Raw genomic sequence first — 22,692 nt, 5'->3', positions numbered from 1 at the left:
TCACTAATAAGAAACACACAGAAAGTTCAAGACACATGACCTCACATTATTCATCCTCATTATTTCTATTTTCCATGAAGAGTTCCAGTGCCTGGTATAATTTTCCAGTTTCCAGTCTTCACTTCTGAGGCGACCTTGCCAGTTCTTCCCTGCCTCGCTATCCTAAAATATAATGTTCTTTCACTAACTTAGAATGCTTTGGTCTAGCACCTGCAAAAAGAGAAAAAATATTGCAAACAACTGTCACGTGCAATGTTAAATGTCCCTATTGTAAGCTTAAGGCCCGCGGTCACGCTAAATTAGCAAGTTACTTGCAAAAGCATATAATTGTGCACCACACATTCAATCCTGTAAATACATTAATACATATACGCTTATACATCTATATCGCACTCTTGCACATGAATACACTTTTATTTATTAGAACAGCAACTAACCACGTTATAGGCACAATACCAATACTCTCTCGAGTCATTCTGTCCTAACCTATGGAGAATGCACTGCATTAAATTAATTTTAACACAACCCCAATTCAATCTAAGCCTATAGATGAATTTTGATGGTTTAGCTGTTGCTAAAAGTAAAATAGTTAATGCACATACTCATTTAGAACACTCCATTACCGCACTTTGTATACTAGTGCACTACGTATATTGATTATAATTTTATTAATCAAATACACGAGGCCGAAAGTACACACATATTGTGGCATTATCAAGATAAAAGAGTGAAGCAAAATTATATTTCTCCAGTGGGAGACAACGTAAACAGAAAACCCCTGTGCAGAGTTGGTTTCCAGCTCCAGTGTAGAGGTTGTGCACAATTGTTGTCGATCAGAGCTTTTGTAACCTTCCCAGTATACTAGCAGAAGTCTCAGAACTGTTTGTTAATTTTTGGGGGGAGGGCGGAAAGATTGGCTCAAGTTCAGTGCTTGGCACAAAGCTTCATGCTCTCATACCCAGTAAGGACCTTGCCTCCATCCTCGCACACAGTGAGATTTATTTTTCTAAGTTGGCTGGATTGGGTTAGTTTTTTGTACAGTACAGGATTGGGTTCGTTTTTTGTACAGCACAACATATGCCATTTTCATGACTGATTGCTGTTCAAATGTTTGGTTGGCTGAAAGGTTAATAACATTCGGGAAATAAGGGGCCAGGTCATATAAAGTGAGCACCACAGGTACTAATTCAGGACATTTCTCTGCCAGAGGTTTGGGCTGACTGGTGTTGTAAATAGTTGAAGAGCTCCAGCAGTGGTACTTTACCACCGAACACAGTTGTAAATTGTTGTTTTTACCGCAATTTTAAAGGAGTGTGCTGCTTTTGTCTAGAAAAGTAGCAGTGGTTCATGACACCTCTAAAGTCGTTAGAATAACATAATGGCATCACACAACACAAAATAACATCACAAGAAATAGGGCAGAGCACAACACAACACAGTAACCACAGTTCAGCACAAAAGTAACACAATGCAGCAATCCAGCACACAACACAATGGTACTATAACAGCACAGCCTATCACCAGCACAACAAAATGAATCACAACAAACATGCACAAATAGTCTTGTCATTCATTGCCATTTTCACGTCTGGTTTCATAATACTGAGGTTAAAGGTGTGTGCCAACAGCACTGCTTTACCTGCCCACCAAGGGCATTTAATAGCGCCAGTGTAAAAAGCGAAGATTGCCAATGTATAGCAGCAAGGCAATCATTTAAGTTTAAAGGTTATTTGCACGCTATATAAATTGTATAAATAAATAAATAAATAAAATAATGCCCCAGCCACAGAGGTCACATCCACCATCCAGGCTGGAACTCTCCCCTCTTTCAAAAGATGATTACTCATAATATTAATATATGGTGATATTTTGTAATGAGAATTCTATTCAAGATTCATAGGTTTTTTAGGTAGCCATGCTGAGTACCACAGCCAGTCAAAAATGTTTCGTGAGGTGGCCTTTTATGGCATAGAGTACTGGCATCTTTATTACACAACAACCCACCCATTTTGGTGACATGTCTTTATTGGGGCATATCTGTACATAATCGGACATGTGTTCCTCATACAATGCACATAGTGTATGTGACAAAGCATGTAGCTGTCTTGCATTGTCAAATATAAAGCTTGTGCGCAGAACTGATTATTGGGGAACCAGGATACATATTTAAACGTCTCGCTCACAGGACCAATTACAATTCCTGCTAAGCAGACTTAAAGCCTAATTTTAAAATATGGAGATGGGTACTCTATTACAAATGTGACAAATAGCACACCGGCCTTATCACAAGGGCCATAGGGTATATGCACTTGTAATGAGGCGGATGGGATATCCGTCATGTTTGTTATGGTGTAGCCCTTCCAGAAAAACTCTAAATCAGGCCATAAGTGGCATACTATGAAATTAATTTACCAATCGTGCTAAGCATAAGCAATCAGATGTATCTATAAGGCCACAGCCTTATGGAATAGCATGTCAACATGCAGCTAATTGCTCTCATTCAGGTAACATATATAACCACCCTCAGCTATACAGAACCTTGTCACTCACACGAGTTATTGCTACATTTCTTAATCTCTATCACCAAGGGCAGGGGGATCTGTCCCTTGCTTGTTGGTAAACCCAAGAATGTCCTACACCTACCTGCTCTGGAGGGAGCAGTAGACAATCACTAGAGTGATGGAAGACCTTGCGAGTTGGTGTGTGGTGTAGGCTCTCAAAAGTCACGAAGGGTCTGTCTTGAAATATATATGCCAAGATACCCTGCTGAAAAACATTCAGCCTATCTAGTTAGCTAAGGACTAATATTTGAGAGCAAGGCCCACCTCTGATCAGTGTAGCAGGCCCTTCTCAATACCCTGCATACCTCACTGGGGCTGTTACTTCTATCAGTGGTGGCCAGCAGCAAACAACCCAGTTACTGCCTAACAGAAAGATTCTTAGGGCAGATTTCAGCAACCTGCTTCCATATTCTGAACCTCTTGACCTATTGAAGATAGCTGCTGAGAACAGTGGACCTGAGAATCTGCATGCCAGTGACCCTCAACTGGCCTAATTCCAGGGCGTATAACACTTGGGGCTGAGTTTCCAATCTGTCCTCATGTTCCTGCGGAAGGGCCAGGGTAGGAGAGTCAAGACCTGTAGTGCAAGTGCAAGGTCTTTTATCTTTCTCAGATCAAGACTGTCTGAAACTTGAAAATCATTCATACTTTTCCATCCTTTGACCTACAGACACACAGCAAGTATCACTCTGCAGGCAATGTTACTCACTCTAGACTGTGCCAAGGCATATCTGGGTCTCTTGTCATTTCTATCCTGCATTGCAGAGGCCTGTCGAAGCAGTAAGCCCAACCCAAACATTTCAAACATTCAGTAAGGGAAGATACACATCGGAGTCACAGCGATAGTTGAAATGTGGCCTCTACCGAGATTTCTTTGCAATGGAAATGTGGTGATTGTTCTTCAGTCAGTAGATTAGGCCAACAGAGATGTATTGGGTCCCCAGAATATAATAAGAGTCTTGCAGGGAGCCAGATAGAGATGCCACTGCCATAGCTGGGATGGAGTCTTACATATAAACTAGTGCATCCCTCCTAAAGTGAGAAGAGACTACTATTCTTTGGAGGGTATGTAGGAAGGAAGTAGATTCTCGGGAGGGCAGGGAGGAACTTGAAGCCACTCAATGTTACAGAAGTGACCTGAGGGATAACTTGGCTCAAAAGAAAACTCCCAAGCTGTGTACATTCTGAGAGGGGAAGAGATGGACATTCACATATATACTTGATGCACACTTATTGTGAGGTCATTTAGTTCCACATTATTAAATATGTTCCTTTCTACTTACAGTCTCATGCACGATAGTACTTGTTCTGGAGACTTATATGAACCTTACTCTTCGTTATATAATTTGAAAAAAATTCCTTTTTAATGTGTCTTTTGGTATTAAGTTATAAAAGTATATAGATATGACCATAAAATATATGCAATCTCTGTTCGAACTCTTAACTACTGACCTCCAATTTCAATACTTTATAGGCTCTTGTTTTTCAAGATTTTAGCATTGGCCTAGTTTCAGGAAGCAATTATATTCCATGATCTCAGAGGAAGAGTTTCAAATGCAGCACAATTGTTTCTCCTCTGTTGCATGTTGTCCAGGACCCAAATTGCTGAAAATTGCTAGAGGCATCTGTGAACTTTTCAAACAACACATTTTTGCTCAGCTCGGTAATATAAATACTCCAAAAACTATTTTAAGGACATGCAAAGTACAAGTCACTGTAGTGTCCTACCTAGCCAGGGTACATGTAAATGACTACATCACACACTGAGCTTGCTATTATTACATGTCTTTATTCCTCAGGATGTAACCGTTAACAGAACATTTTAAAGCATGAATTCTGTCTGCACATACAACGCTGTTCTATGTAGTCTGTAAGGGTCCTGTCATCTCGGACTCATAAGGCACTACATCCACCACTATATTTCAGGGCAATGAAATTGTGTTTAGGTATTACACCTTAAAATTATACGCACATGGACAGAACAGCCAGTAGCTGTTCCTTTGTTTATTTCAACGTCTTTATAATGTTTTTATTTCTTTTGTATGGTTTTACAATTCACTTAAGTTGTCTCTGGGTACTAAAATCTGAACCCTGCTCTGTGGGTTCTTGTATGCTGCTTTCGCACCTGGCCACACAGCATGTGTGACACGGTCATCCCCTACTCTTTCTCTAGTCAACAGAAGTGTACATCTCATAGTATTATTCTCAGTGGGGCATATTATCAAGGGGGGTTATCTCCGCTTTTTTGGCTTTAAAAGCCAAGAAAGCGGAGATAAAATTATCTCCCTATTACCTAGCTGTCGCTAACACCAGTTAGCGACAGCTAGTGGGAGATAGCGACCATTTTGGGCCCCGCTTTGCATGTCAGTGATATTTATCACTAATGACATGCAAAGTGGGCGTGCCAAGATGTTAGCGACTGGGAACAGTCGCTTACATCGCTATCTCCTATTACCAACTTTTGGAGATATTCGCGTTGAGCGCGAATATCTCCAAAAGCTAACACCTGCCCCTGAGCAGTTCTTAGCCATGTTATCCAATGGTAGGTGGATAACATGTCTAAGAGCATTAGCTCAGTAATGCCTGAATATCGCAGACTTTTCAGCGATATTCAGGCATTATTTCCGATTCTTATCGCATTTGCGATAAACCTTGGTAGTACCAAGGTTTATCTGCGATAAAAATCGCCGGAGCTCGGCGATAGTTTTTTCTCGCTAACCAAGCAATAGAGATAAGTATCGCTATTGCTTGGTAATATGCCCTATTGTTCTTTACCTTAGGTATAAGGACTTCAAAGTCCCATGATACAAAGGTGTGTTTGGCTAAAAAACAGGACTGGGATTAATTAATACAATTTGTGGCCTCTTGAACACCCTTACCACCCAATAAATTTACTCACCCCTAAATCCTGAAAACACCCTTATCACCCAGTATCCTGGAAAGGGGCGACCAATCGGTCCCCCCGAACGTATGGTGGAGTACCACGATCCCCCCGGGAAGCCATCTTGGGCGGGAGGCGAGTCTCGGCTGGTATGCCCGAAGCGGCGTAGCCGGGGCGCGCCTTTTCCCGCCCTAGAGTGGGCTGGCCTAGACACCAACGCGGCTGGCCACGCCCTCGGAGGCAGGCGGGGGCGGGTTCACGCCCACCCTGAAGACGGATAAAAGGAGCGGAAGCCAAGAAAGCATCCTCTTGTTCCTGTGCTCTGAAGCTGCACCTCCCCGCTGCACGTGAGCTCGAGACGGAACGAAGAGCAATTTTGAGCGTTGTAATCTTTCTTTTTGTCTTACAGATATCCCGTCTAAGAATGCCGAAGAAGGTCGGAAAGCGGGTCGGTACCGAGGAGATGCTCCGCATACTCATGAAGGAGATAGCCGATCTAAAGAGAAAGGTTGAGGCTAAGGACGGGGAGGGAGGACCGAAACGGCCTTTACAGGGAACAATTCCCGGTGGAAAGAGCAAGAGGCCCAGAAGGGGAGCACTTGGGGGGGGAGACCCCGGTTCCCGAAGCGCCACGAGAAGAGCCAACCCCGGCGCCAAAGGAGGGGAATCCAATCCCTGTGGTGGTCACCCCTGCGAACAGGGAGGATATGCCCCCCGAGTTAGCGGCGCAATTGGCAGCGTGGTTGGGAAACGATAGCGAGGGCGCCACGGCTGACGACGCCCGGGCAGTGATGAGGCAACTGCGGGAATCTAGGGAGGCTGCGAAGACTCCATCTCCTGTTCCCCCGCAGGTCCCGGCGGTTGGAAGTACAGCAGGCCCAAGTTCGGCGACAAGCGTGGGGTCTACTTCAGGTAAGCGGCCATTGCCGATTGCGGGGGGGGGAATCTGCACCTTCTCGAAAGGAGAAGATTGCCCAGCACGTCCCACTAGAAGTCAAGGAATTGATTTGGGCGGATAAATATGTAAACATGTTTTCATTGCTTACCGACCATTACGAGATCGAGCATGTAAAGAGTCAAAAGGAGCTCATGCATCCGAGTGTTTGGCGCGCAAAAATGGCCGCCTTTAAGGTCGACGAGACCATTGGTACTTGGGGCAGAGCGTGGGGAATTTTTACTTCCATCATGGGGGAGCGCAGACCTGAGTTGTTGACCGAGTTACCCATTTATCAGTCACGTATTATGGAGTATTCTGTGGCATATGGGGGCAATCAGTGGTTCTGCTATGATAACCTGTTTAGAAAAGCTAAAGAACACAACCCGTTGTTGTCTTGGGATTGTTACGACTCTGTGTCTTGGCAAAAAATGGAGAGTACAGGGATGTTGAAGGTGCCATTAGTAGGGAGTAACGGGGGGGAATCCTCCCGCCAAAACTCTGGGACGCCCTTTCGGACGGGTACAGGTAACGAGTTCCACACGAAGCCGAGTGGCAACACAGGTAAAAGGGGGATCTGTTGGAATTTTAACAGGGGCAAATGCACCAGGCCCCAGGGGTCATGCAAATTCAGACATGAGTGTGGGGGGTGCGGGCAGCCATCCCATCCTGAGTCCATGTGCAGAGCCAAAACGGGTGATAACGGTGGTAAGGGAGGCGCCAAACAGGTCTAATATAGTCCGAGGGGCGCCTTTACCGACCCCGATTGATACCATGGCAATGATTCCTTGGCTCAGCGAATACCCAGATCATGCTTCCGCTGGGGTGTTACGGAACGGGTTTTCATATGGTTTCCGCATCCCAGTGGGGGATTTTCAGGGGGTACCGGACTGTAAGAATCAAATGTCGGTCTTACAGCACACGGCAGTGGTGCGGGTGAAGATTGGGAAAGAGGTGACTCGAGGTCGTGTCGCCGGTCCATTCGATTTGCCACCAGTTGCTAATTTTGTGTGTTCTCCTCTAGGGGTGGTCCCCAAGAAGGACCCGGGTGAGTTTCGGCTGATACACAATTTATCAGCCCCACGTGGTCTTTCCGTGAATGACGCAATAGACCCGGAAGTATGTTCGGTGCGGTACGCATCTTTCGATGAGGCCATTGCCATGTTGAATCGCCTGGGGCCCGGGACGCTGATGGCCAAATCGGACATCGAGTCAGCGTTCCGGTTGCTCCCGGTACAGCCAGACGATCAGCGTCTCCTTAGTTTTCAGTTTCAGGGTCGCTATTACATGGATAAATGTATGCCAATGGGATGCTCGATTTCATGTGCCTATTTCGAGAAATTCAGTTGTTTTCTGCAGTGGGTATTCACGAGGAAGACAGGTTTTCAACATGTTATGCACTATCTCGATGACTTTCTGTTTCTGGGGGCAGCCGGGGATTCTGAGTGTGGACAGGCCTTACATGAATTTTGTGTCCTAATGAATCAATTCGGTGTGCCATTGGCGCCAGGTAAGACGGTGGGCCCCTCGACCTTGATCGAGTTTCTGGGGATCGAGCTCGACTCGGTGGAAGGTTGTTTTCGATTACCTAAAGAAAAGGTGTTAAAATTCAGGTTATCCCCTGAGACATGTATTCGTGCAACGAAAGTGAATCTGCATCAATTGCAACAGGTGGTGGGTCAGTTGAATTTTGCCCTGAGAGTAATGCCGATGGCGCGCCCCTTTTCCCGCTCGATCGCACAGTCCATGGTCGGCTTGAAGAAAGGACATCATCGTACGAGACTCTCGGCAGAGGTTCGCCAGGACATGCGCATTTGGATTGCATTCCTGGCGGATTTCAATGGTCGAATTGTCTGGAATAAACCAGCAGTGTCTTCCGAGGAGTTGGGGCTATGGACAGACTCGGCGGGGAGTATGGGTTTTGGCGCCATATTGGGTACACAATTGTCGGCTCAAAAATGGCCGTCATGGTGGCATGAGTGCGGGTTGACGAGTAACATTGCTTTTCTCGAACTGTTCCCTATTCTGGTGGCCTTGAAAACATGGCCAGAGGGGTTTAGGGATCACTCTGTGGTGTTCTGGTCTGATAACATGACCGTGGTTGAGTGTATCAATAGTCAGGCAGCACGTTGCAAATTGATTCTGAGACTGCTCAAAGAAATTGTGTTGTTGTGTATGCAACTGAATGTACTGTTTAGGGCGCGACACGTGCCGGGGGTGATGAACCAAGCGGCTGATGCGCTCTCTCGTTTCCGTATGCAGGCCTTCTGGGGTTTTCTGCCCACAGCGGACCCGGTGGCGGCACCCTTTCCCGAAGCTCTCTGGTCTCTCGGTGCCCCGAACTACAAGACCTCGTGGGAGAGAGTTTAGCACCCAGGACGAGGAAGGCATATGAAGGGGCGTTCCGTTCCTATTGGGCCTTTTTGGGTACTGCCGGGAGGGAGCTTTGTGGTCTGGAAGAGTGTGTAGTGAGATTCCTGCTCTCTTTACGTCACGCAGGCAAGTCAGTAGCTACGGCCCAGAGGCATCGGGCCGCCATTTCCTTCATGGCAAGGGCTCATGGGATCCAGGACCCGACAGCGTCTTTCGTTGTGCAAAAAGCGCTACGTGGGTGGCAACGCCTTGAGGGTCGCAGAGTAGACGATAGGCACCCGATAGGTCTGGATAGGTTGGCCCTGTTATTATCCGTGCTACCGGTAACATGTTCATCCCAGTACGAAGCAGTGTTGTTCCGAGCCGCATTTGCGTTAGCATTCCATGGGGCTATGCGGGTAAGCGAATTAGTGGCAAGGAACAAGCAGGATACGATGGGGGGACTGTGCCGGGAACACATTCAGGTCAGGGAGGAGACAATGACGGTCTCGTTTGTCAGGTCCAAATCCGATCAGGATACAATCGGGGACTGCGTAATCATCCAGAGGATCCCCGGGTCTGCCATGTGCCCTGTGGGGTGCGTAGAGGAATATTTAGCACAGAGGGTGGCAGCATGGGGGGGGACCTTGTTAAGACACGCTGACGCCACCCCACTGACGAGGTTTCAGTTTCAGCGGGTGCTTGCGATGCCGATTTCTGCCGCAGGCTTGAACCCCGGCGACTTTGGGACCCATTCCTTTCGGATAGGGGCTGCTACGGAAGCTACAGCCAGGGGTCTGAACGTTGAACAAGTAAAACGTGTGGGGCGTTGGTCCTCGAACTGTTATAAGAGGTATGTGCGGTTGCACATGTTGTGAAGCTGTAATGATGTACTCACGCTTCTTGTTTTTGTTTGGTTTTCAGTTGCGCAAGCCTACGAGGCGGGGCGGACTGTCCAGTCGACCCGACACCGGGGGGCCAGCGGTCAGACATTGCCGGCTGTGAAAAAGGAGGTGTGGGTCGTGGGCCACTCATACGTGAGGCGTGCCGCGGACGTATTCAAAGCAGGTGACATGATTCACGTGGCTGGGGAATACGGGTACAGTGTGTCCTTCTACGGAAAGGGCGGGCTCTGTATTGACCAGTTTCGATCATTTTTCGAGGGTTTGTTAGGGCGGACAAGGTCACCGCCGTCTGTAGTCATAGTACATCTTGGGGGCAATGATTTGGTGACCACTGGTAGACGACTTCTTCTTGAGGCGATGCTTTCCACGGTAAGTTGGTTGGCGAGAAGAGTTCCAGGGTGCACAATTGCATGGTCCCATATGATCCCACGGAAAGTGTGGCGGGGGGCTATTTCTGTTTCTGCGCTGAATCATTCAGTAAGGAAAATTAATAATAAAATGAGTAGATTGTTTCGTTCAAGTACACTGCATTCTGTTTCGCATGGTTGTATTAAAGGGGACAGTATGTATTTGGGGGACGGTGTTCATTTGTCCCGGGTGGGGAACGAATTACTCATAGGAGACTTCATAGCATGGTTAAGGAGTTTACAGCATGACCTTTAGGTAGGAGTGTTTTGTGGGGGGTCCGGATAGCCGGTCAACTATCCGGCCTGTGGCGGTAAGGTCATGATCGGTGAGCAGTAATTGGAAGATCCCTATGAGGGGGCGTCACCCATTACGGATGGGAGCGCGCGGGGGAGGTGGCCAATTGGCCCCTCAACGGGGAGGCGGTCCTGTCTAAGGAGAGGCCGCCGGAAGGAAAGGAAAGGTGGTCAAGGCCCCTTCCTGGATAGGAGGGGCTACGGCCCCTCCTGGGGAATTTCCCGGGGCCAGGACATCTGCGACGGCAGATGGGTAAGTTGTGTGGGGTGCGGGAGGGGGTTTACGCTACCTTTTAGACACCTCACACGAGTCCTCGAACGACCGTTAAATGGCGTCGAGTTTATTGGGGCCCCCGTCAAGTACAAAGGGAAATTGGTAGATGCACTTGAGGTACGCCTCTGTGCGGTCGCTCCTCTCACAAGTGAGGGGGGTATTTCTGGTTTAGGGATCTGACACCGGTTACGACCTTGCCGTTGGCCCTTAACGTTAGGATGTACAATTTCAAGTCAAATGTTTTGTAGGATGTTAGTTCGGCTAGGAGAACCTTTGTATTAGAGATCTGTTAAGGTTAGCCAACATCGTAATGTGGAAATGAAATTGTACATTATATGAAACTGTTATTTTAATGTTTTCTTTTGTTTCATATTTTAATAAATACGGCCGGGAAGGGTGACTCCCTTCCCGCCTTCCAAAAGTTCAAGAACTGTTTCCGGTTTCCCAATTCTTGGGGATTGTGTTGAGAGGGGGTGGCGGGTATCTCGGCCATATGGAAAGGGGCGACCAATCGGTCCCCCCGAACGTATGGTGGAGTACCACGATCCCCCCGGGAAGCCATCTTGGGCGGGAGGCGAGTCTCGGCTGGTATGCCCGAAGCGGCGTAGCCGGGGCGTGCCTTTTCCCGCCCTAGAGTGGGCTGGCCTAGACACCAACGCGGCCGGCCACGCCCTCGGAGGCAGGCGGGGGCGGGTTCACGCCCACCCTGAAGACGGATAAAAGGAGCGGAAGCCAAGAAAGCATCCTCTTGTTCCTGTGCTCTGAAGCTGCACCTCCCCGCTGCACGTGAGCTCGAGACGGAACGAAGAGCAATTTTGACCCACCCACCAGCCCCTGAGGACAGCGATTCGTGGTAGATACAGTTGATATAGTATCTTTTGTTTTCTCTGTTTTCTTACAGGTTGTGATGATTGTCGTGAAATTTCTTAACGATGCAATAAAGATTGGTTATTTTCAGTATGTTTTGCAAATAAAGTAATTTTGAACAAGGATTGATCAGTATTTACGCTTGATAATAAATGTTGTTTTGCTTTGTAAATCTTAGTAACTTAGGTAGAACTGTCGTATTTATTTTGGTCGGGCGGTAAGGTCATGATCGGTGAGCAGTAATTGGAAGATCCCTATGAGGGGGCGTCACCCATTACGGATGGGAGCGCGCGGGGGAGGTGGCCAATTGGCCCCTCAACGGGGAGGCGGTCCTGTCTAAGGAGAGGCCGCCGGAAGGAAAGGAAAGGTGGTCAAGGCCCCTTCCTGGATAGGAGGGGCTACGGCCCCTCCTGGGGAATTTCCCGGGGCCAGGACATCTGCGACGGCAGATGGGTAAGTTGTGTGGGGTGCGGGAGGGGGTTTACGCTACCTTTTAGACACCTCACACGAGTCCTCGAACGACCGTTAAATGGCGTCGAGTTTATTGGGGCCCCCGTCAAGTACAAAGGGAAATTGGTAGATGCACTTGAGGTACGCCTCTGTGCGGTCGCTCCTCTCACAAGTGAGGGGGGTATTTCTGGTTTAGGGATCTGACACCGGTTACGACCTTGCCGTTGGCCCTTAACGTTAGGATGTACAATTTCAAGTCAAATGTTTTGTAGGATGTTAGTTCGGCTAGGAGAACCTTTGTATTAGAGATCTGTTAAGGTTAGCCAACATCGTAATGTGGAAATGAAATTGTACATTATATGAAACTGTTATTTTAATGTTTTCTTTTGTTTCATATTTTAATAAATACGGCCGGGAAGGGTGACTCCCTTCCCGCCTTCCAAAAGTTCAAGAACTGTTTCCGGTTTCCCAATTCTTGGGGATTGTGTTGAGAGGGGGTGGCGGGTATCTCGGCCATATTACAAATCCCTATACCCTAACAACACCCTTATCACCCAATACCCTTACCCACACCATAAACTCTGCAAACACCTTTACCATCTAATACCTTTACCCACCTAGAAACCCTAAAAACACCCTTATCACCCTACAGCCTTACCTACCCAATACCCTTACCCATGCATAAACACTTTTAATCAATCAATCAGGGGTTTGAGAAGCACGTTCCTCATCAATGAGGGTCTCAAGGCGCTGGGGAGGGGGGGTCATGCTGCTCTGATTCAGGTCTTGAAGCTCTTCCTGAAAGTATGCACTGTAGGGGAACATCTAATGCTGAGCGGGAGCTCGTTCCAGGTCTCTGTGATGTAGGAGTAGGCTCCTCGGCCCGCTCTGGCTCTGCGGATACGTGGGGTGTCAGCGAGATCAAAGTCGGCGGAGCTGAAATTTTTCTTGGGTACGTGGAAGGAGACTCTTTCTTTGAGGTATGGGGTTCTGGTGTTGTGGAGGGATTTGTAGGTGTGCCTGAGTTGCTTGAATTTTATTCTCTTCTTGACGAGGAGCCAGTGTAGATGGTGAGTCATGTGTTCATGTTGCGGGTTGCCAAGGTCAAGTCTGGCTGCAGTGTTTTGGATGGTCTGAAGCGTATAGAGCAGGAATTTGTTGATTCCAGCATAGAGGGCATTTCCATAGTCCAATCTGATTGTTATGAGTGCATGGGTGACGGTCTTTCTGGATTCGAAGGGATCAACTTGAAGGTCTTGCGAAGGATGAGGAGGGTGTTGAATCCGTAGCGGAGACTGCTGTGATCTGTCGGGTCATGGTGAGGGAGGAGTCGAGTATGATGCTGAGGTTCCGGGTGTGGCCCGTGGGAGTGGGGGGGATTGCCGAGGTGGTGGGCTGCCAGGTGTTATCCCATGCTGAGGGGGTGGGTCTGAGGATGAGGACTTCTGTCTTCTCCGAGTTGAACTTCAGACAGCTGCTGCACATCCAGGATGCAACATTTTTCATTCCTTCCTGAAAGCTGCGTCTGGTGGTGTACCATTGATCTGTGAGGGAGAGGACGAGCTGTGTGTCGTCAGCGTAGGATACTATGCTGAGTCCATGCTGTCTCACGATGATGGCAAGAGGGGCCATGTAGACGTTGAAGGGCGTGGGTCTGAGCGATGATCCTTGGGGTACTCCGCAATTGATCTCTGTGAGTTTGGAGAGGAAAGGTGTTGTAATGGTTAATTCCCCTCTTCTTTCTTCACATCAATGCTCTCTCTGTTCAGCCTGCATGGCAGGAGAATAATGTGTGATGTCATGGAATGTTGGTGTGTGGACTGGTGGAGAGCGTCAGTTGGAGGATGAGAGGCTGAGCAGAGGGAGACTGCTCCTGGTGGGGCTGTACATCTTTACTTCTATCCTATTTACCATCCTACCTTCATCTTCTACAACTATAACTGAAACTAATAAAGGAACTACTTGGAACTACCACATGGCCTACTCCTTGGACTATTCATCTACAACATTTTGGCGACGTTTGGACTCTTGAACCTACAGATTTTGAATTTTCTTTTACAAGGAACATTGAAACTGCAACTACAAAATTATAACTTACGAATTACAAGCTTCAAGCATCTACGTGAATATTCAAGTACTACAGAAACTGGCAGCCCCAGCCCCACCAGTGACCTTGATACCGGTCAGCCTCCAACTTGGGCGTGCCAGATTCTTCTTTTCTGACCTGTGACCAGATGTGACTGCCACAGTGCTTACCAGTCATCCACAGAAACCTGCATCTTTCATGTGAGTCATGCTTTTATCTATGACAACTATTTTGAGCAGCAGCTTTTATTTTGATTGGACTGGCACTATTCATTAATTTATTACTCTACCAAAGTGGGACAATATACCTGCATTTGCGTTGTTCTACAAAGTCTGCTAGCGTGGGAGTCATCTAAACTCTGCATGGGACACTCACTTCTAAAAAGAGAATGAGTACTGGGTAGACACATCGTTTCTACTGTCACACCTTTAATGTGAATTGCAGGGTTTGATGGTATTTGGAGCAAGCATCAGGCCCATCTCACTGCCTTCTATTTCAGGTCAGACTGTTTCAAATTACATTGCTTATTGTTTAAAATGGCCTCATTCTCTGCGCTGTGGGAGTATTTTACAGTTACTTACGTTATTGCTGCGACATTTGAATTGACTGTGTGGCACTTTATCATCTCGAGCCTTCGTCGCGTGATCTTTCTATCTCCCATATCTTCCTGTGCTGTTGGCGTCACATGAGTCCCTGCGTCTCTTTTCTCTGGGAATTCAGTGCTTCTATGACGTTGTACCAGTTTGTGAGAGCACGCACCTGCCGTGAGCCATCCGACGCTAGTGCTTCTTACGTGCCGCCATTTCAAGAAGGAAGAACTACACATCAAGCGCCAGTACCACAGACAGAGATTTCATCGGGATTAGGTCGCAGTTCATGTCTTCCTGAGAACTGTTCCCTCTCCGTGGATATGTATGGAAAATGCTTTTAGAAATACAAGGAGTTACATCTTCGTTTTGACTGCTGGTTATTTGAACACTTCTTTCTGATTCCTGATTTCCAGTTTGGCACAGATAAGATTTTGTATTATTTAGAAACTTTCATTATTCGGCCTTTATTCTTTAAAATATACACTGTGCGCCATCTTCTGGCATGTTTTGGAATCGCTTATGCCTTGATTTTTAACAAGCTGAGTACCGATTCTTGTTCTGTTTAAAATGTTATTTCATTGTAATGATTTATCAATGTTTTTGCATATGTGCTGAGTATTATCAAATGTCTACATTTACGTGACAAAGTTAAAATTGCAGTTTGGTGAGTGTTTCTCACTGCTTGAATGTTTGGGTGAGTGTATCTCATTGCTTGAATGATATTTCTATGAGTTAGTGCATTTTTATACAGGTGAGGGTAACCCTGTAATTTTACATATATTAGTGTATCCTGTACATTCTTGATATTTACACAGGTGATGGTTTCCCTGTAATTTACAATTATCACGGGTGAGTGTATCCCGGTATTTTGATTACGGGTGAGTGTATCCCGGTATTATGATTACGGGTGAGTGTATCCCGGTATTTTGATTACGGGTGAGTGTATCCCGTTACTTGTTATTTATGTGAGGTGTATCTTCTTTCTTTCTTCTTTCTTTTTTTCATTGGTGTCTTCTTTGTTGAGTACTAGTTGTTACGCATGCATTCTTATACATTCTGGTTATGGTCCAGTCAAGTTTCAGCGCTGGTTCGCTGTTTACTTAACGGCTCTTGTTTATCCATCTTTCTTTTTGTTGCCGATGATTGGATCTTTTTCACATAGGCGAGCCTGAGACATCAGGTGCACTTATGTTGTGCGTGTGTTTCTCTTCTTCTTTCTTTTGCTTGTGACGTATTGTCTCTTTCAGTGTGGGTATTTTCGTGGCACAGGTCTTGTTTTGCCTTCCTTTGAGAGAAATGGGGATGGTGTGCGTGCCATTAAGTTGCTTATATTTCATTGTGCATTCATTGTCATTGCTGTCATGTTATTTCTTGTATTTTCTTGTTATAGCATTATTGCATTACATTGAATTCTTGGTTATCGCTTGATTTCATTGCACATTTGCATTTGCATTATTATTACATTGCATTTCATTGTTTTGCATTATTGCACTATGTTCTATTTTAATTCATCGCATTATTGCATTCCATTATTGCAATGACTTTGTATTCCTTCTGTTTCTTTACTTCTTATTCTTCTATTGCCTTTTGTTGTGAAGAGAGAGGATATGTTGTAATGGTTAATTCCCCTCTTCTTTCTTCACATCAATGCTCTCTCTGTTCAGCCTGCATGGCAGGAGAATAATGTGTGATGTCATGGAATGTTGGTGTGTGGACTGGTGGAGAGCGTCAGTTGGAGGATGAGAGGCTGAGCAGAGGGAGACTGCTCCTGGTGGGGCTGTACATCTTTACTTCTATCCTATTTACCATCCTACCTTCATCTTCTACAACTATAACTGAAACTAATAAAGGAACTACTTGGAACTACCACATGGCCTACTCCTTGGACTATTTATTTACAACAAAAGGCAGGAGTCTGATTCTTTGGGTTCGGCCATTGAGGAAAGAGCGGATCCAGTCGAGGGCAGTTTCCTGTAGGCCGGCGTTGTGGAGTTTGGCGGTGAGGGTGTGGTGGGAGATTGTGTTGAAGGCTGCAGTGAGGTCTAGACGGATGAGGTCTGCCATATGGCCCTGGCCGATGAGGGTGCGGATGTCGTCTGTGGTGGCGAGGACGGCAGTCCTCTTAACACCCTATACCACTACCCTACCCACCCCTAAGCCCTAAACGCTAAACGTAAATTATATATATAAATAAATAAACACACACACAAACACACACACAAATACACACTTTCCTTAGAAATGCTTTCCTTTCTTTGTAAGGCATGCGTTGTAAAGGCATGTGTTGTAAAGGCAATCCCTTGTGTGGTAAAGGGATTGTGTGGTAAAGGCATGTTGTTGTAAACACCACATTGTAAAGGCTGTGTCCCTTCCACGTTCCTCTATGATTTAGTTCTAACGTTCCATGTAGTTGATGATGTCAAACAAAAAAAATGTCAGAGTGATGGTTGAGGTTAGCATGTGCTCAGGTTTACTCTCTATCACAGTATGTAGGTCCGGTCCCATATATTTGCCGCACTGTGAGAAGGTGTAGAGCTTTGAGACTCGCATATCTATGTTTCTGTGCATTGTATCCTCTGGGATTTTATCTTTTTGCTTCTTGGAAAAGAGGGTGTAGGTGGTATTTCGATATTTGAATTGCTGGAGCATCAGAGTGCAAATCAGTGCTGTGGCCTCAATGGAGCAGGTTCTTCCTTGTCTCAGGCAGCGTATTGGTGGTACCTAGGCACTGGGCGTGCAACCAGCGAGGAGAATGCCTATCTTGGTATCATTGAGATACAGAAACTTTCCTAAATCCAAAAGCATCAAAGGCTTTTGATAAAGTGCAGTAGTAGTATTGTGACATAATATTTGATCCACGCAGCAGTACATGGCTCTGGATGCGTTCTGTTGGCTGTCCTTAGAGAAAATGTTAGTTTGCTTGAAAAAGTCTATAGATGTTTGAAAAATATATATATATAATTGTAAAAACACTTACATTCATTTATATATATCAAAAAATTTGCTGAAAAATAGTCAATTCCTGGAGTAATAGGTCACCACTGAGGCAGTGCAACCCCTTTTCTCCTCCATGCGCCACGTGCTTGTACATGACTAGGTCCATTGCAGACCTTGCTGTAGTTACTGGTCGCTCTTCCTTTATTCATTGGTTGTCCATTTCTTTATGCAATTGATTACTTAGGGTCTTATTTCTGTACTTGATCTATATGGCTTTCTCCTAACAGAACATGCTATGGCAATGGCAGTGAATGTGATGAAAAAGACAATAAAGAAATGTTTAAAAAAAAAGAGCGACATTGTATTTCCTAATCTCAATCCAGTACATGATCTCAAAAAATCAATTCATTTGCTACAAAATTGAGCTTGTTCCTGAAAAAGCGATGTTTGCTTCACAAATTTCAATCCAGTGGTTAAATTACCTGCGTCTACATTGTGGGGGATTGGCAAATGTTTCAGAATTTGTGTTTGACTTGCAATTCATGGGCAACAAAATATTCGTCTAGCTCTATAGTTGAATGGACTGTATTTTGTAAGTGCCTGTTGAATGGGTAATACCTGTTTTTGTATTTCTTTTGTTATTTTATGATGTGTGTGCCCAGGGATGTGTATAGTGGGAGTTAGAAACAGCAAACAATGTGATAAATTAAGAAAACCCGTGAGTTAATTATGAGTTCATGAAAGTGTCACCATGATGCATGAAAAATGAAATACTCATAATACTGGCATGTTGTGAGTTCACCAATCACTTTTTTAACCTATATACAGTTTTAATAAGAACATGTATTTTGATGTTGTTATGCAGGAAACATTTGCGATTGTCATCTTTGGAGCAGAGTTTGCCTTAAGGATCTGGGCCGCTGGATGTTGTTGTCGCTACAAAGGATGGAGGGGGCGTCTCAAGTTTGCCAGGAAGCCACTCTGCATGCTAGGTAAGTGCAAGCATACAATCTCTCTAATTTGACCAAAACCTTAGGCTTTCTTTCTTGTGATTTTTTAATTTAACTAGGGTAAACCTCTAAAATCAGAGGCAACTTCATTCACAGACCTGACTAGTGACATAACGAGTAGAAGGTAAAACTTAGGGCCACATCAATATTTTGTGCTTGGGATAAGCTACAACATAGGAAAAGAACATTTGCACCTGAAAGTGAAATTGAATGATTACATTTTGAAAATTCTGACATATTAAAACAGGGTGGCAGTCCATTAGAGTTTCTTTGAAGGAAAAGGACATTTTGCAGAAAAATCCAGTTTCCTGTGATGTGAATATCATTGACATGCAAAGTATACCACTTGCTTGATTTTTATGAGTTGTTATTACAGCTTTAATATATAAACTCATAAATAAGACAACAAAAAGAAAATGTTTGACAATTTTTTTTCACCTATGTATAGGGTTGTCAGGCAGACTGACTTTCATTTTCCTGGTGGGTGGTCAATGCACCCTGATAAAAGGTGGGGCTGTTTTTGCATTACAGAGACCATCCATCACATAACTGCTGACAGAACCACTACCCACCACTGTCGGTAGGCATTAAGTGCTGGATCACCTTGGTGTTCAGCTTCATGCTGTAGAATACTGCTCAATTTGTCAATTGATCTCATGTACTAGGTCGTCCTTAGATGCCTTTAGTGGCTGATGAGGGGGGATTTCTAGCAGAGGGCATGAATGTGTGTGTGTCTGTGTGTGTGTACACATCTCCATGCACTGGAGGAAACTTTAGTTGACTATATGTAGATGTTTAATTTATTTTCCATTTATGGTATCTCGGTTTTTGATCATTGTCCTTTACACATCCATGAGAAAAAAACCAACAGATATTTTACTTATTATCAAACAAACAAAAAATGCTAATGAACCCAACAGGCAACATTCTACCATCTTCTAAAGTCTGCTTCCAGATGCAACCAGCATTTCCCTTGATTTACTCCATACCAACTCCTTAGTTGTCTGGAAACTGATATCACCTGAATGTGGTAGAAACCATATGTAGGCTGTAGTCTGAGCTAGTCAGTGTTGAGTGAATTACAGAGGGATTGATGGAATGAATTTCAGAGAGAGTGATAAGTTAATGAGTGCATGAAGGAGTAAATGAATGAGTAAGTATTAAACCAGTTAGTAGGAAATATATACATATATTCATAGGTACACATTTTAGCCCATTCTACACTTAGGTTTTCATTGTATTTGGAACTGTTTAATGAAGAAATCAAGTAAACATAATGATATAATTAAGAAGGATATTTAGTTGGCCCCTGCTCCTGGGTAGTTTATAAAGCGTATCATGACTCGGGGCTGACTATCTCTTACTTTCTTGGTAGTTTCTGTATGCTGAGTATATGCTTTGTTGTCAACATATGCCCTTACATAGCTTGGGTGTTCTGACTTTATAGTAACTACACTCAATACACCGCCTTGACTGGGATCCATAACCTATACCGTCATGCTTTTACTGACACCTATCCGTTCACCCTCACTCATTAGTGCATCTAGTTAATTTGGGAGGGTTCTCTCTGGGTTTCTCTTTTGGTGGACCAGAATGATAATCTACTTTGTTGACACTTTTTTGTTAGAGACTCACTGCCTTTGACTGTAATTTCCTGCAATATTTTACACTTCTACTCGTATGTTAAAAATATTTTTGGCAAAAGAATAAAATAGGGATCATTATCGCAGACATGAGACCCATGGATATCACTTAGGGGTACCCAGTGGTAGCGGGGGCCTCGACAGGCTTCCCCTTTTCTATCCCAGGTGCTAACCATATGTTGAAATGATGGATGGTAGTCAAGAGGTAAGTCAAAGTAGATGTTTATTGGTAAGTTACAGGATGGTAGTTACAATTAGATAAGTTGGTAATGGCTAATTCATAGATGGCTGATGGCCCAACCAGGTTCAGCATCTTTGCTGCTCAGCCCACTCTCTCCAACTGTCATTCTTCCAATCCACCAGGCACACCAACATTCTACACAGTCCTCAGGCACTCCAACATTCCACACACACACACTCATGCATACTGGCTAAGCAGCAGGAAATCTCTAAGTACAGCATATCCTCTTCCCTTGAGAAAACAATGAACAAAAAAAATAGTTACGACCGTATGTGAGGGTAACACACATTTGCAGAAGAAATGTTACTACATTGCATACAGATCAATGTAACTTTAGAGAAGAAAGGTACATAGTGAAAAGGAACTAAGGAGAAGCAGAAGGTAAGTGCAGATTGCAAAAGAACAGAGGATGGAAGAATGAGTGAAGATAGATATCAAGGAAAAGAGTGCAAATGAGAAAATCAGGATATAGCTTAGGAACATAATGAAGAAAATACAGAAATTGGAAGATGCAAGAGACTGCAAATATGAGACAAAGATGAAAAAATCTAAGCATTCACATGGAAAATGAGGTTAGAGGGGCTATCCTCTTTACAACAATTTTAAATTCAAGTAAAGCATGGAAATACTGTGCAGGGTTGGGAGAAAAGTGACACAGAGGAGGTGTATAACCCAACTAGTCACCCAATTATACACACCACGCACTAAAGAGGGCATTGTGCAGGACCTGGAGAATGGAGAACACCCGCGGAGTGTAAATTCCAAGCCACTCACACTGTTCTACACACCACAACTTTGTACATGACACTAGGGAACCCATAGTACACTTCAAATAATGCGTACATAATAATCAAGTATAGGGTACACTGCCCATTGCGCACAAAAAAACATATAATGTATGGGGTACACTGCCCATTGCGCACTAAACATTTGAAGAATAGGGTACACTGCCCAAGGAAGAGGTGTGGCGCCGCGGCTAGGGCGACTGACTCTGGAATCTGGGGATCACGGTCCGATCCCCGGCACCAGCAGCAGATTATCCCAGCACCATGTGACTCTGGGTAATAGCTTGCTTAATCTTCCTGACGGCCCCCAGCGCCTAGAGACCCTTACGGGTGATTGTGCGCTTTACAAATGTGGATTATTATTATTATTGTGCACAAAAAATGTATAATGTATGGGAAACACTACCCATTGCGCCCTAAAAATTTATGTATAGGGTACACTGCCCATTGCACACCAACAAAATATAATGTATAGGGAACACGGCCCATTGCGCACTAAAAATTACATAAAGTATAGGGAACACTGCCAATTGCACACTAAAAATGTATGTATGGGGTACACTGCTCCTTTCACACTAAAACTAGTATGAATAGTGTCAAAGGCACATCAATAAATATAGGCTATATCCATTGTAAAGGGTGTGCACAACCCACACGGACAGAAAACCAGCTCCTATACCATAAATACCCTAAAGAAAAGAAAAAACGTAGGTCCCGAAAAGTATACAGAGCAGATAATAAGTAATAATAATGATGTCATAAAGTCAATGCACAATCGAACAATCAAGAAACAAGATATGCATCATAATGAAGAAAGGCATAAAAACTTTGTGAAACGCTCTACCCAAAACATGGAAGAATGGCTAAACACGAAATACACATAGTATAAGGAATAACACCTACGCAGCCACACAGCCCAAACTAAGAAGTGGGCACCAAACTAATAAATATAGCAAAGAAACATACTAGGTAATGTTTATTGGTAAGTTACAGGATGGTAGTTACAAGTAGATAAGTTGGTAATGGCTAATTCATAGATGGTTGATCACCCCACCAGGAGCAGCATCTTTGCTGCTCAGCCCACTCTCTCCAACTGTCATTCTTCCAATCCACCAGCCACACCAACATTCTACACAGTCATGACGCACTCAAACATTCCACACACACACACACACTCATGTATACTGGCTGAGCAGCAGGAAATCTAAGTACAACACCATACAACCCCCTAGTCTCAGTTGTTATGAAAGCAACATTAGAAGCAGAAAGTAACCCCATGAAACAAATAGGTTGTTTAGAGGCCATAGGTGCAGCACAGAGTGAATGAACTCTAAGATGTCATTAGTGGGTGAAATCAGGCATCACGTACCTCCATCTGTCTGACATTCTGTTATGATCTTATGTGGAGAATGTTGGTCAACCATACTAGTAGGGAACACCTAGTCAAGAAAATAAGGTGTGTTAGAACTTTTAAG

General features: G+C 44.7%; 1 protein-coding gene across 1 annotated transcript in view; it reads left to right on the top strand.

The window, feature by feature from the left end:
* KCNQ3 (potassium voltage-gated channel subfamily Q member 3) overlaps positions 1-22,692 on the top strand; it is a 751,198-nt gene that overhangs the window by 461,217 nt on the left and 267,289 nt on the right. Inside the window, exon 3 of the mRNA XM_086966229.1 lies at positions 18,404-18,530. Within this exon, the coding sequence (XP_086822355.1) occupies positions 18,404-18,530 (127 nt within the window). The remainder of the gene's footprint in view (positions 1-18,403; positions 18,531-22,692) is intronic.

The sequence above is a fragment of the Lissotriton vulgaris genome, chromosome 4_1 (assembly GCF_964263255.1).
Source record: "Lissotriton vulgaris chromosome 4_1, aLisVul1.2, whole genome shotgun sequence".
NCBI classification, from domain to species: domain Eukaryota; kingdom Metazoa; phylum Chordata; class Amphibia; order Caudata; family Salamandridae; genus Lissotriton; species Lissotriton vulgaris.
The sequence above is the reverse complement of the archived record's forward strand: the minus strand, read 5'-3'. Positions and strand labels throughout refer to the sequence as shown.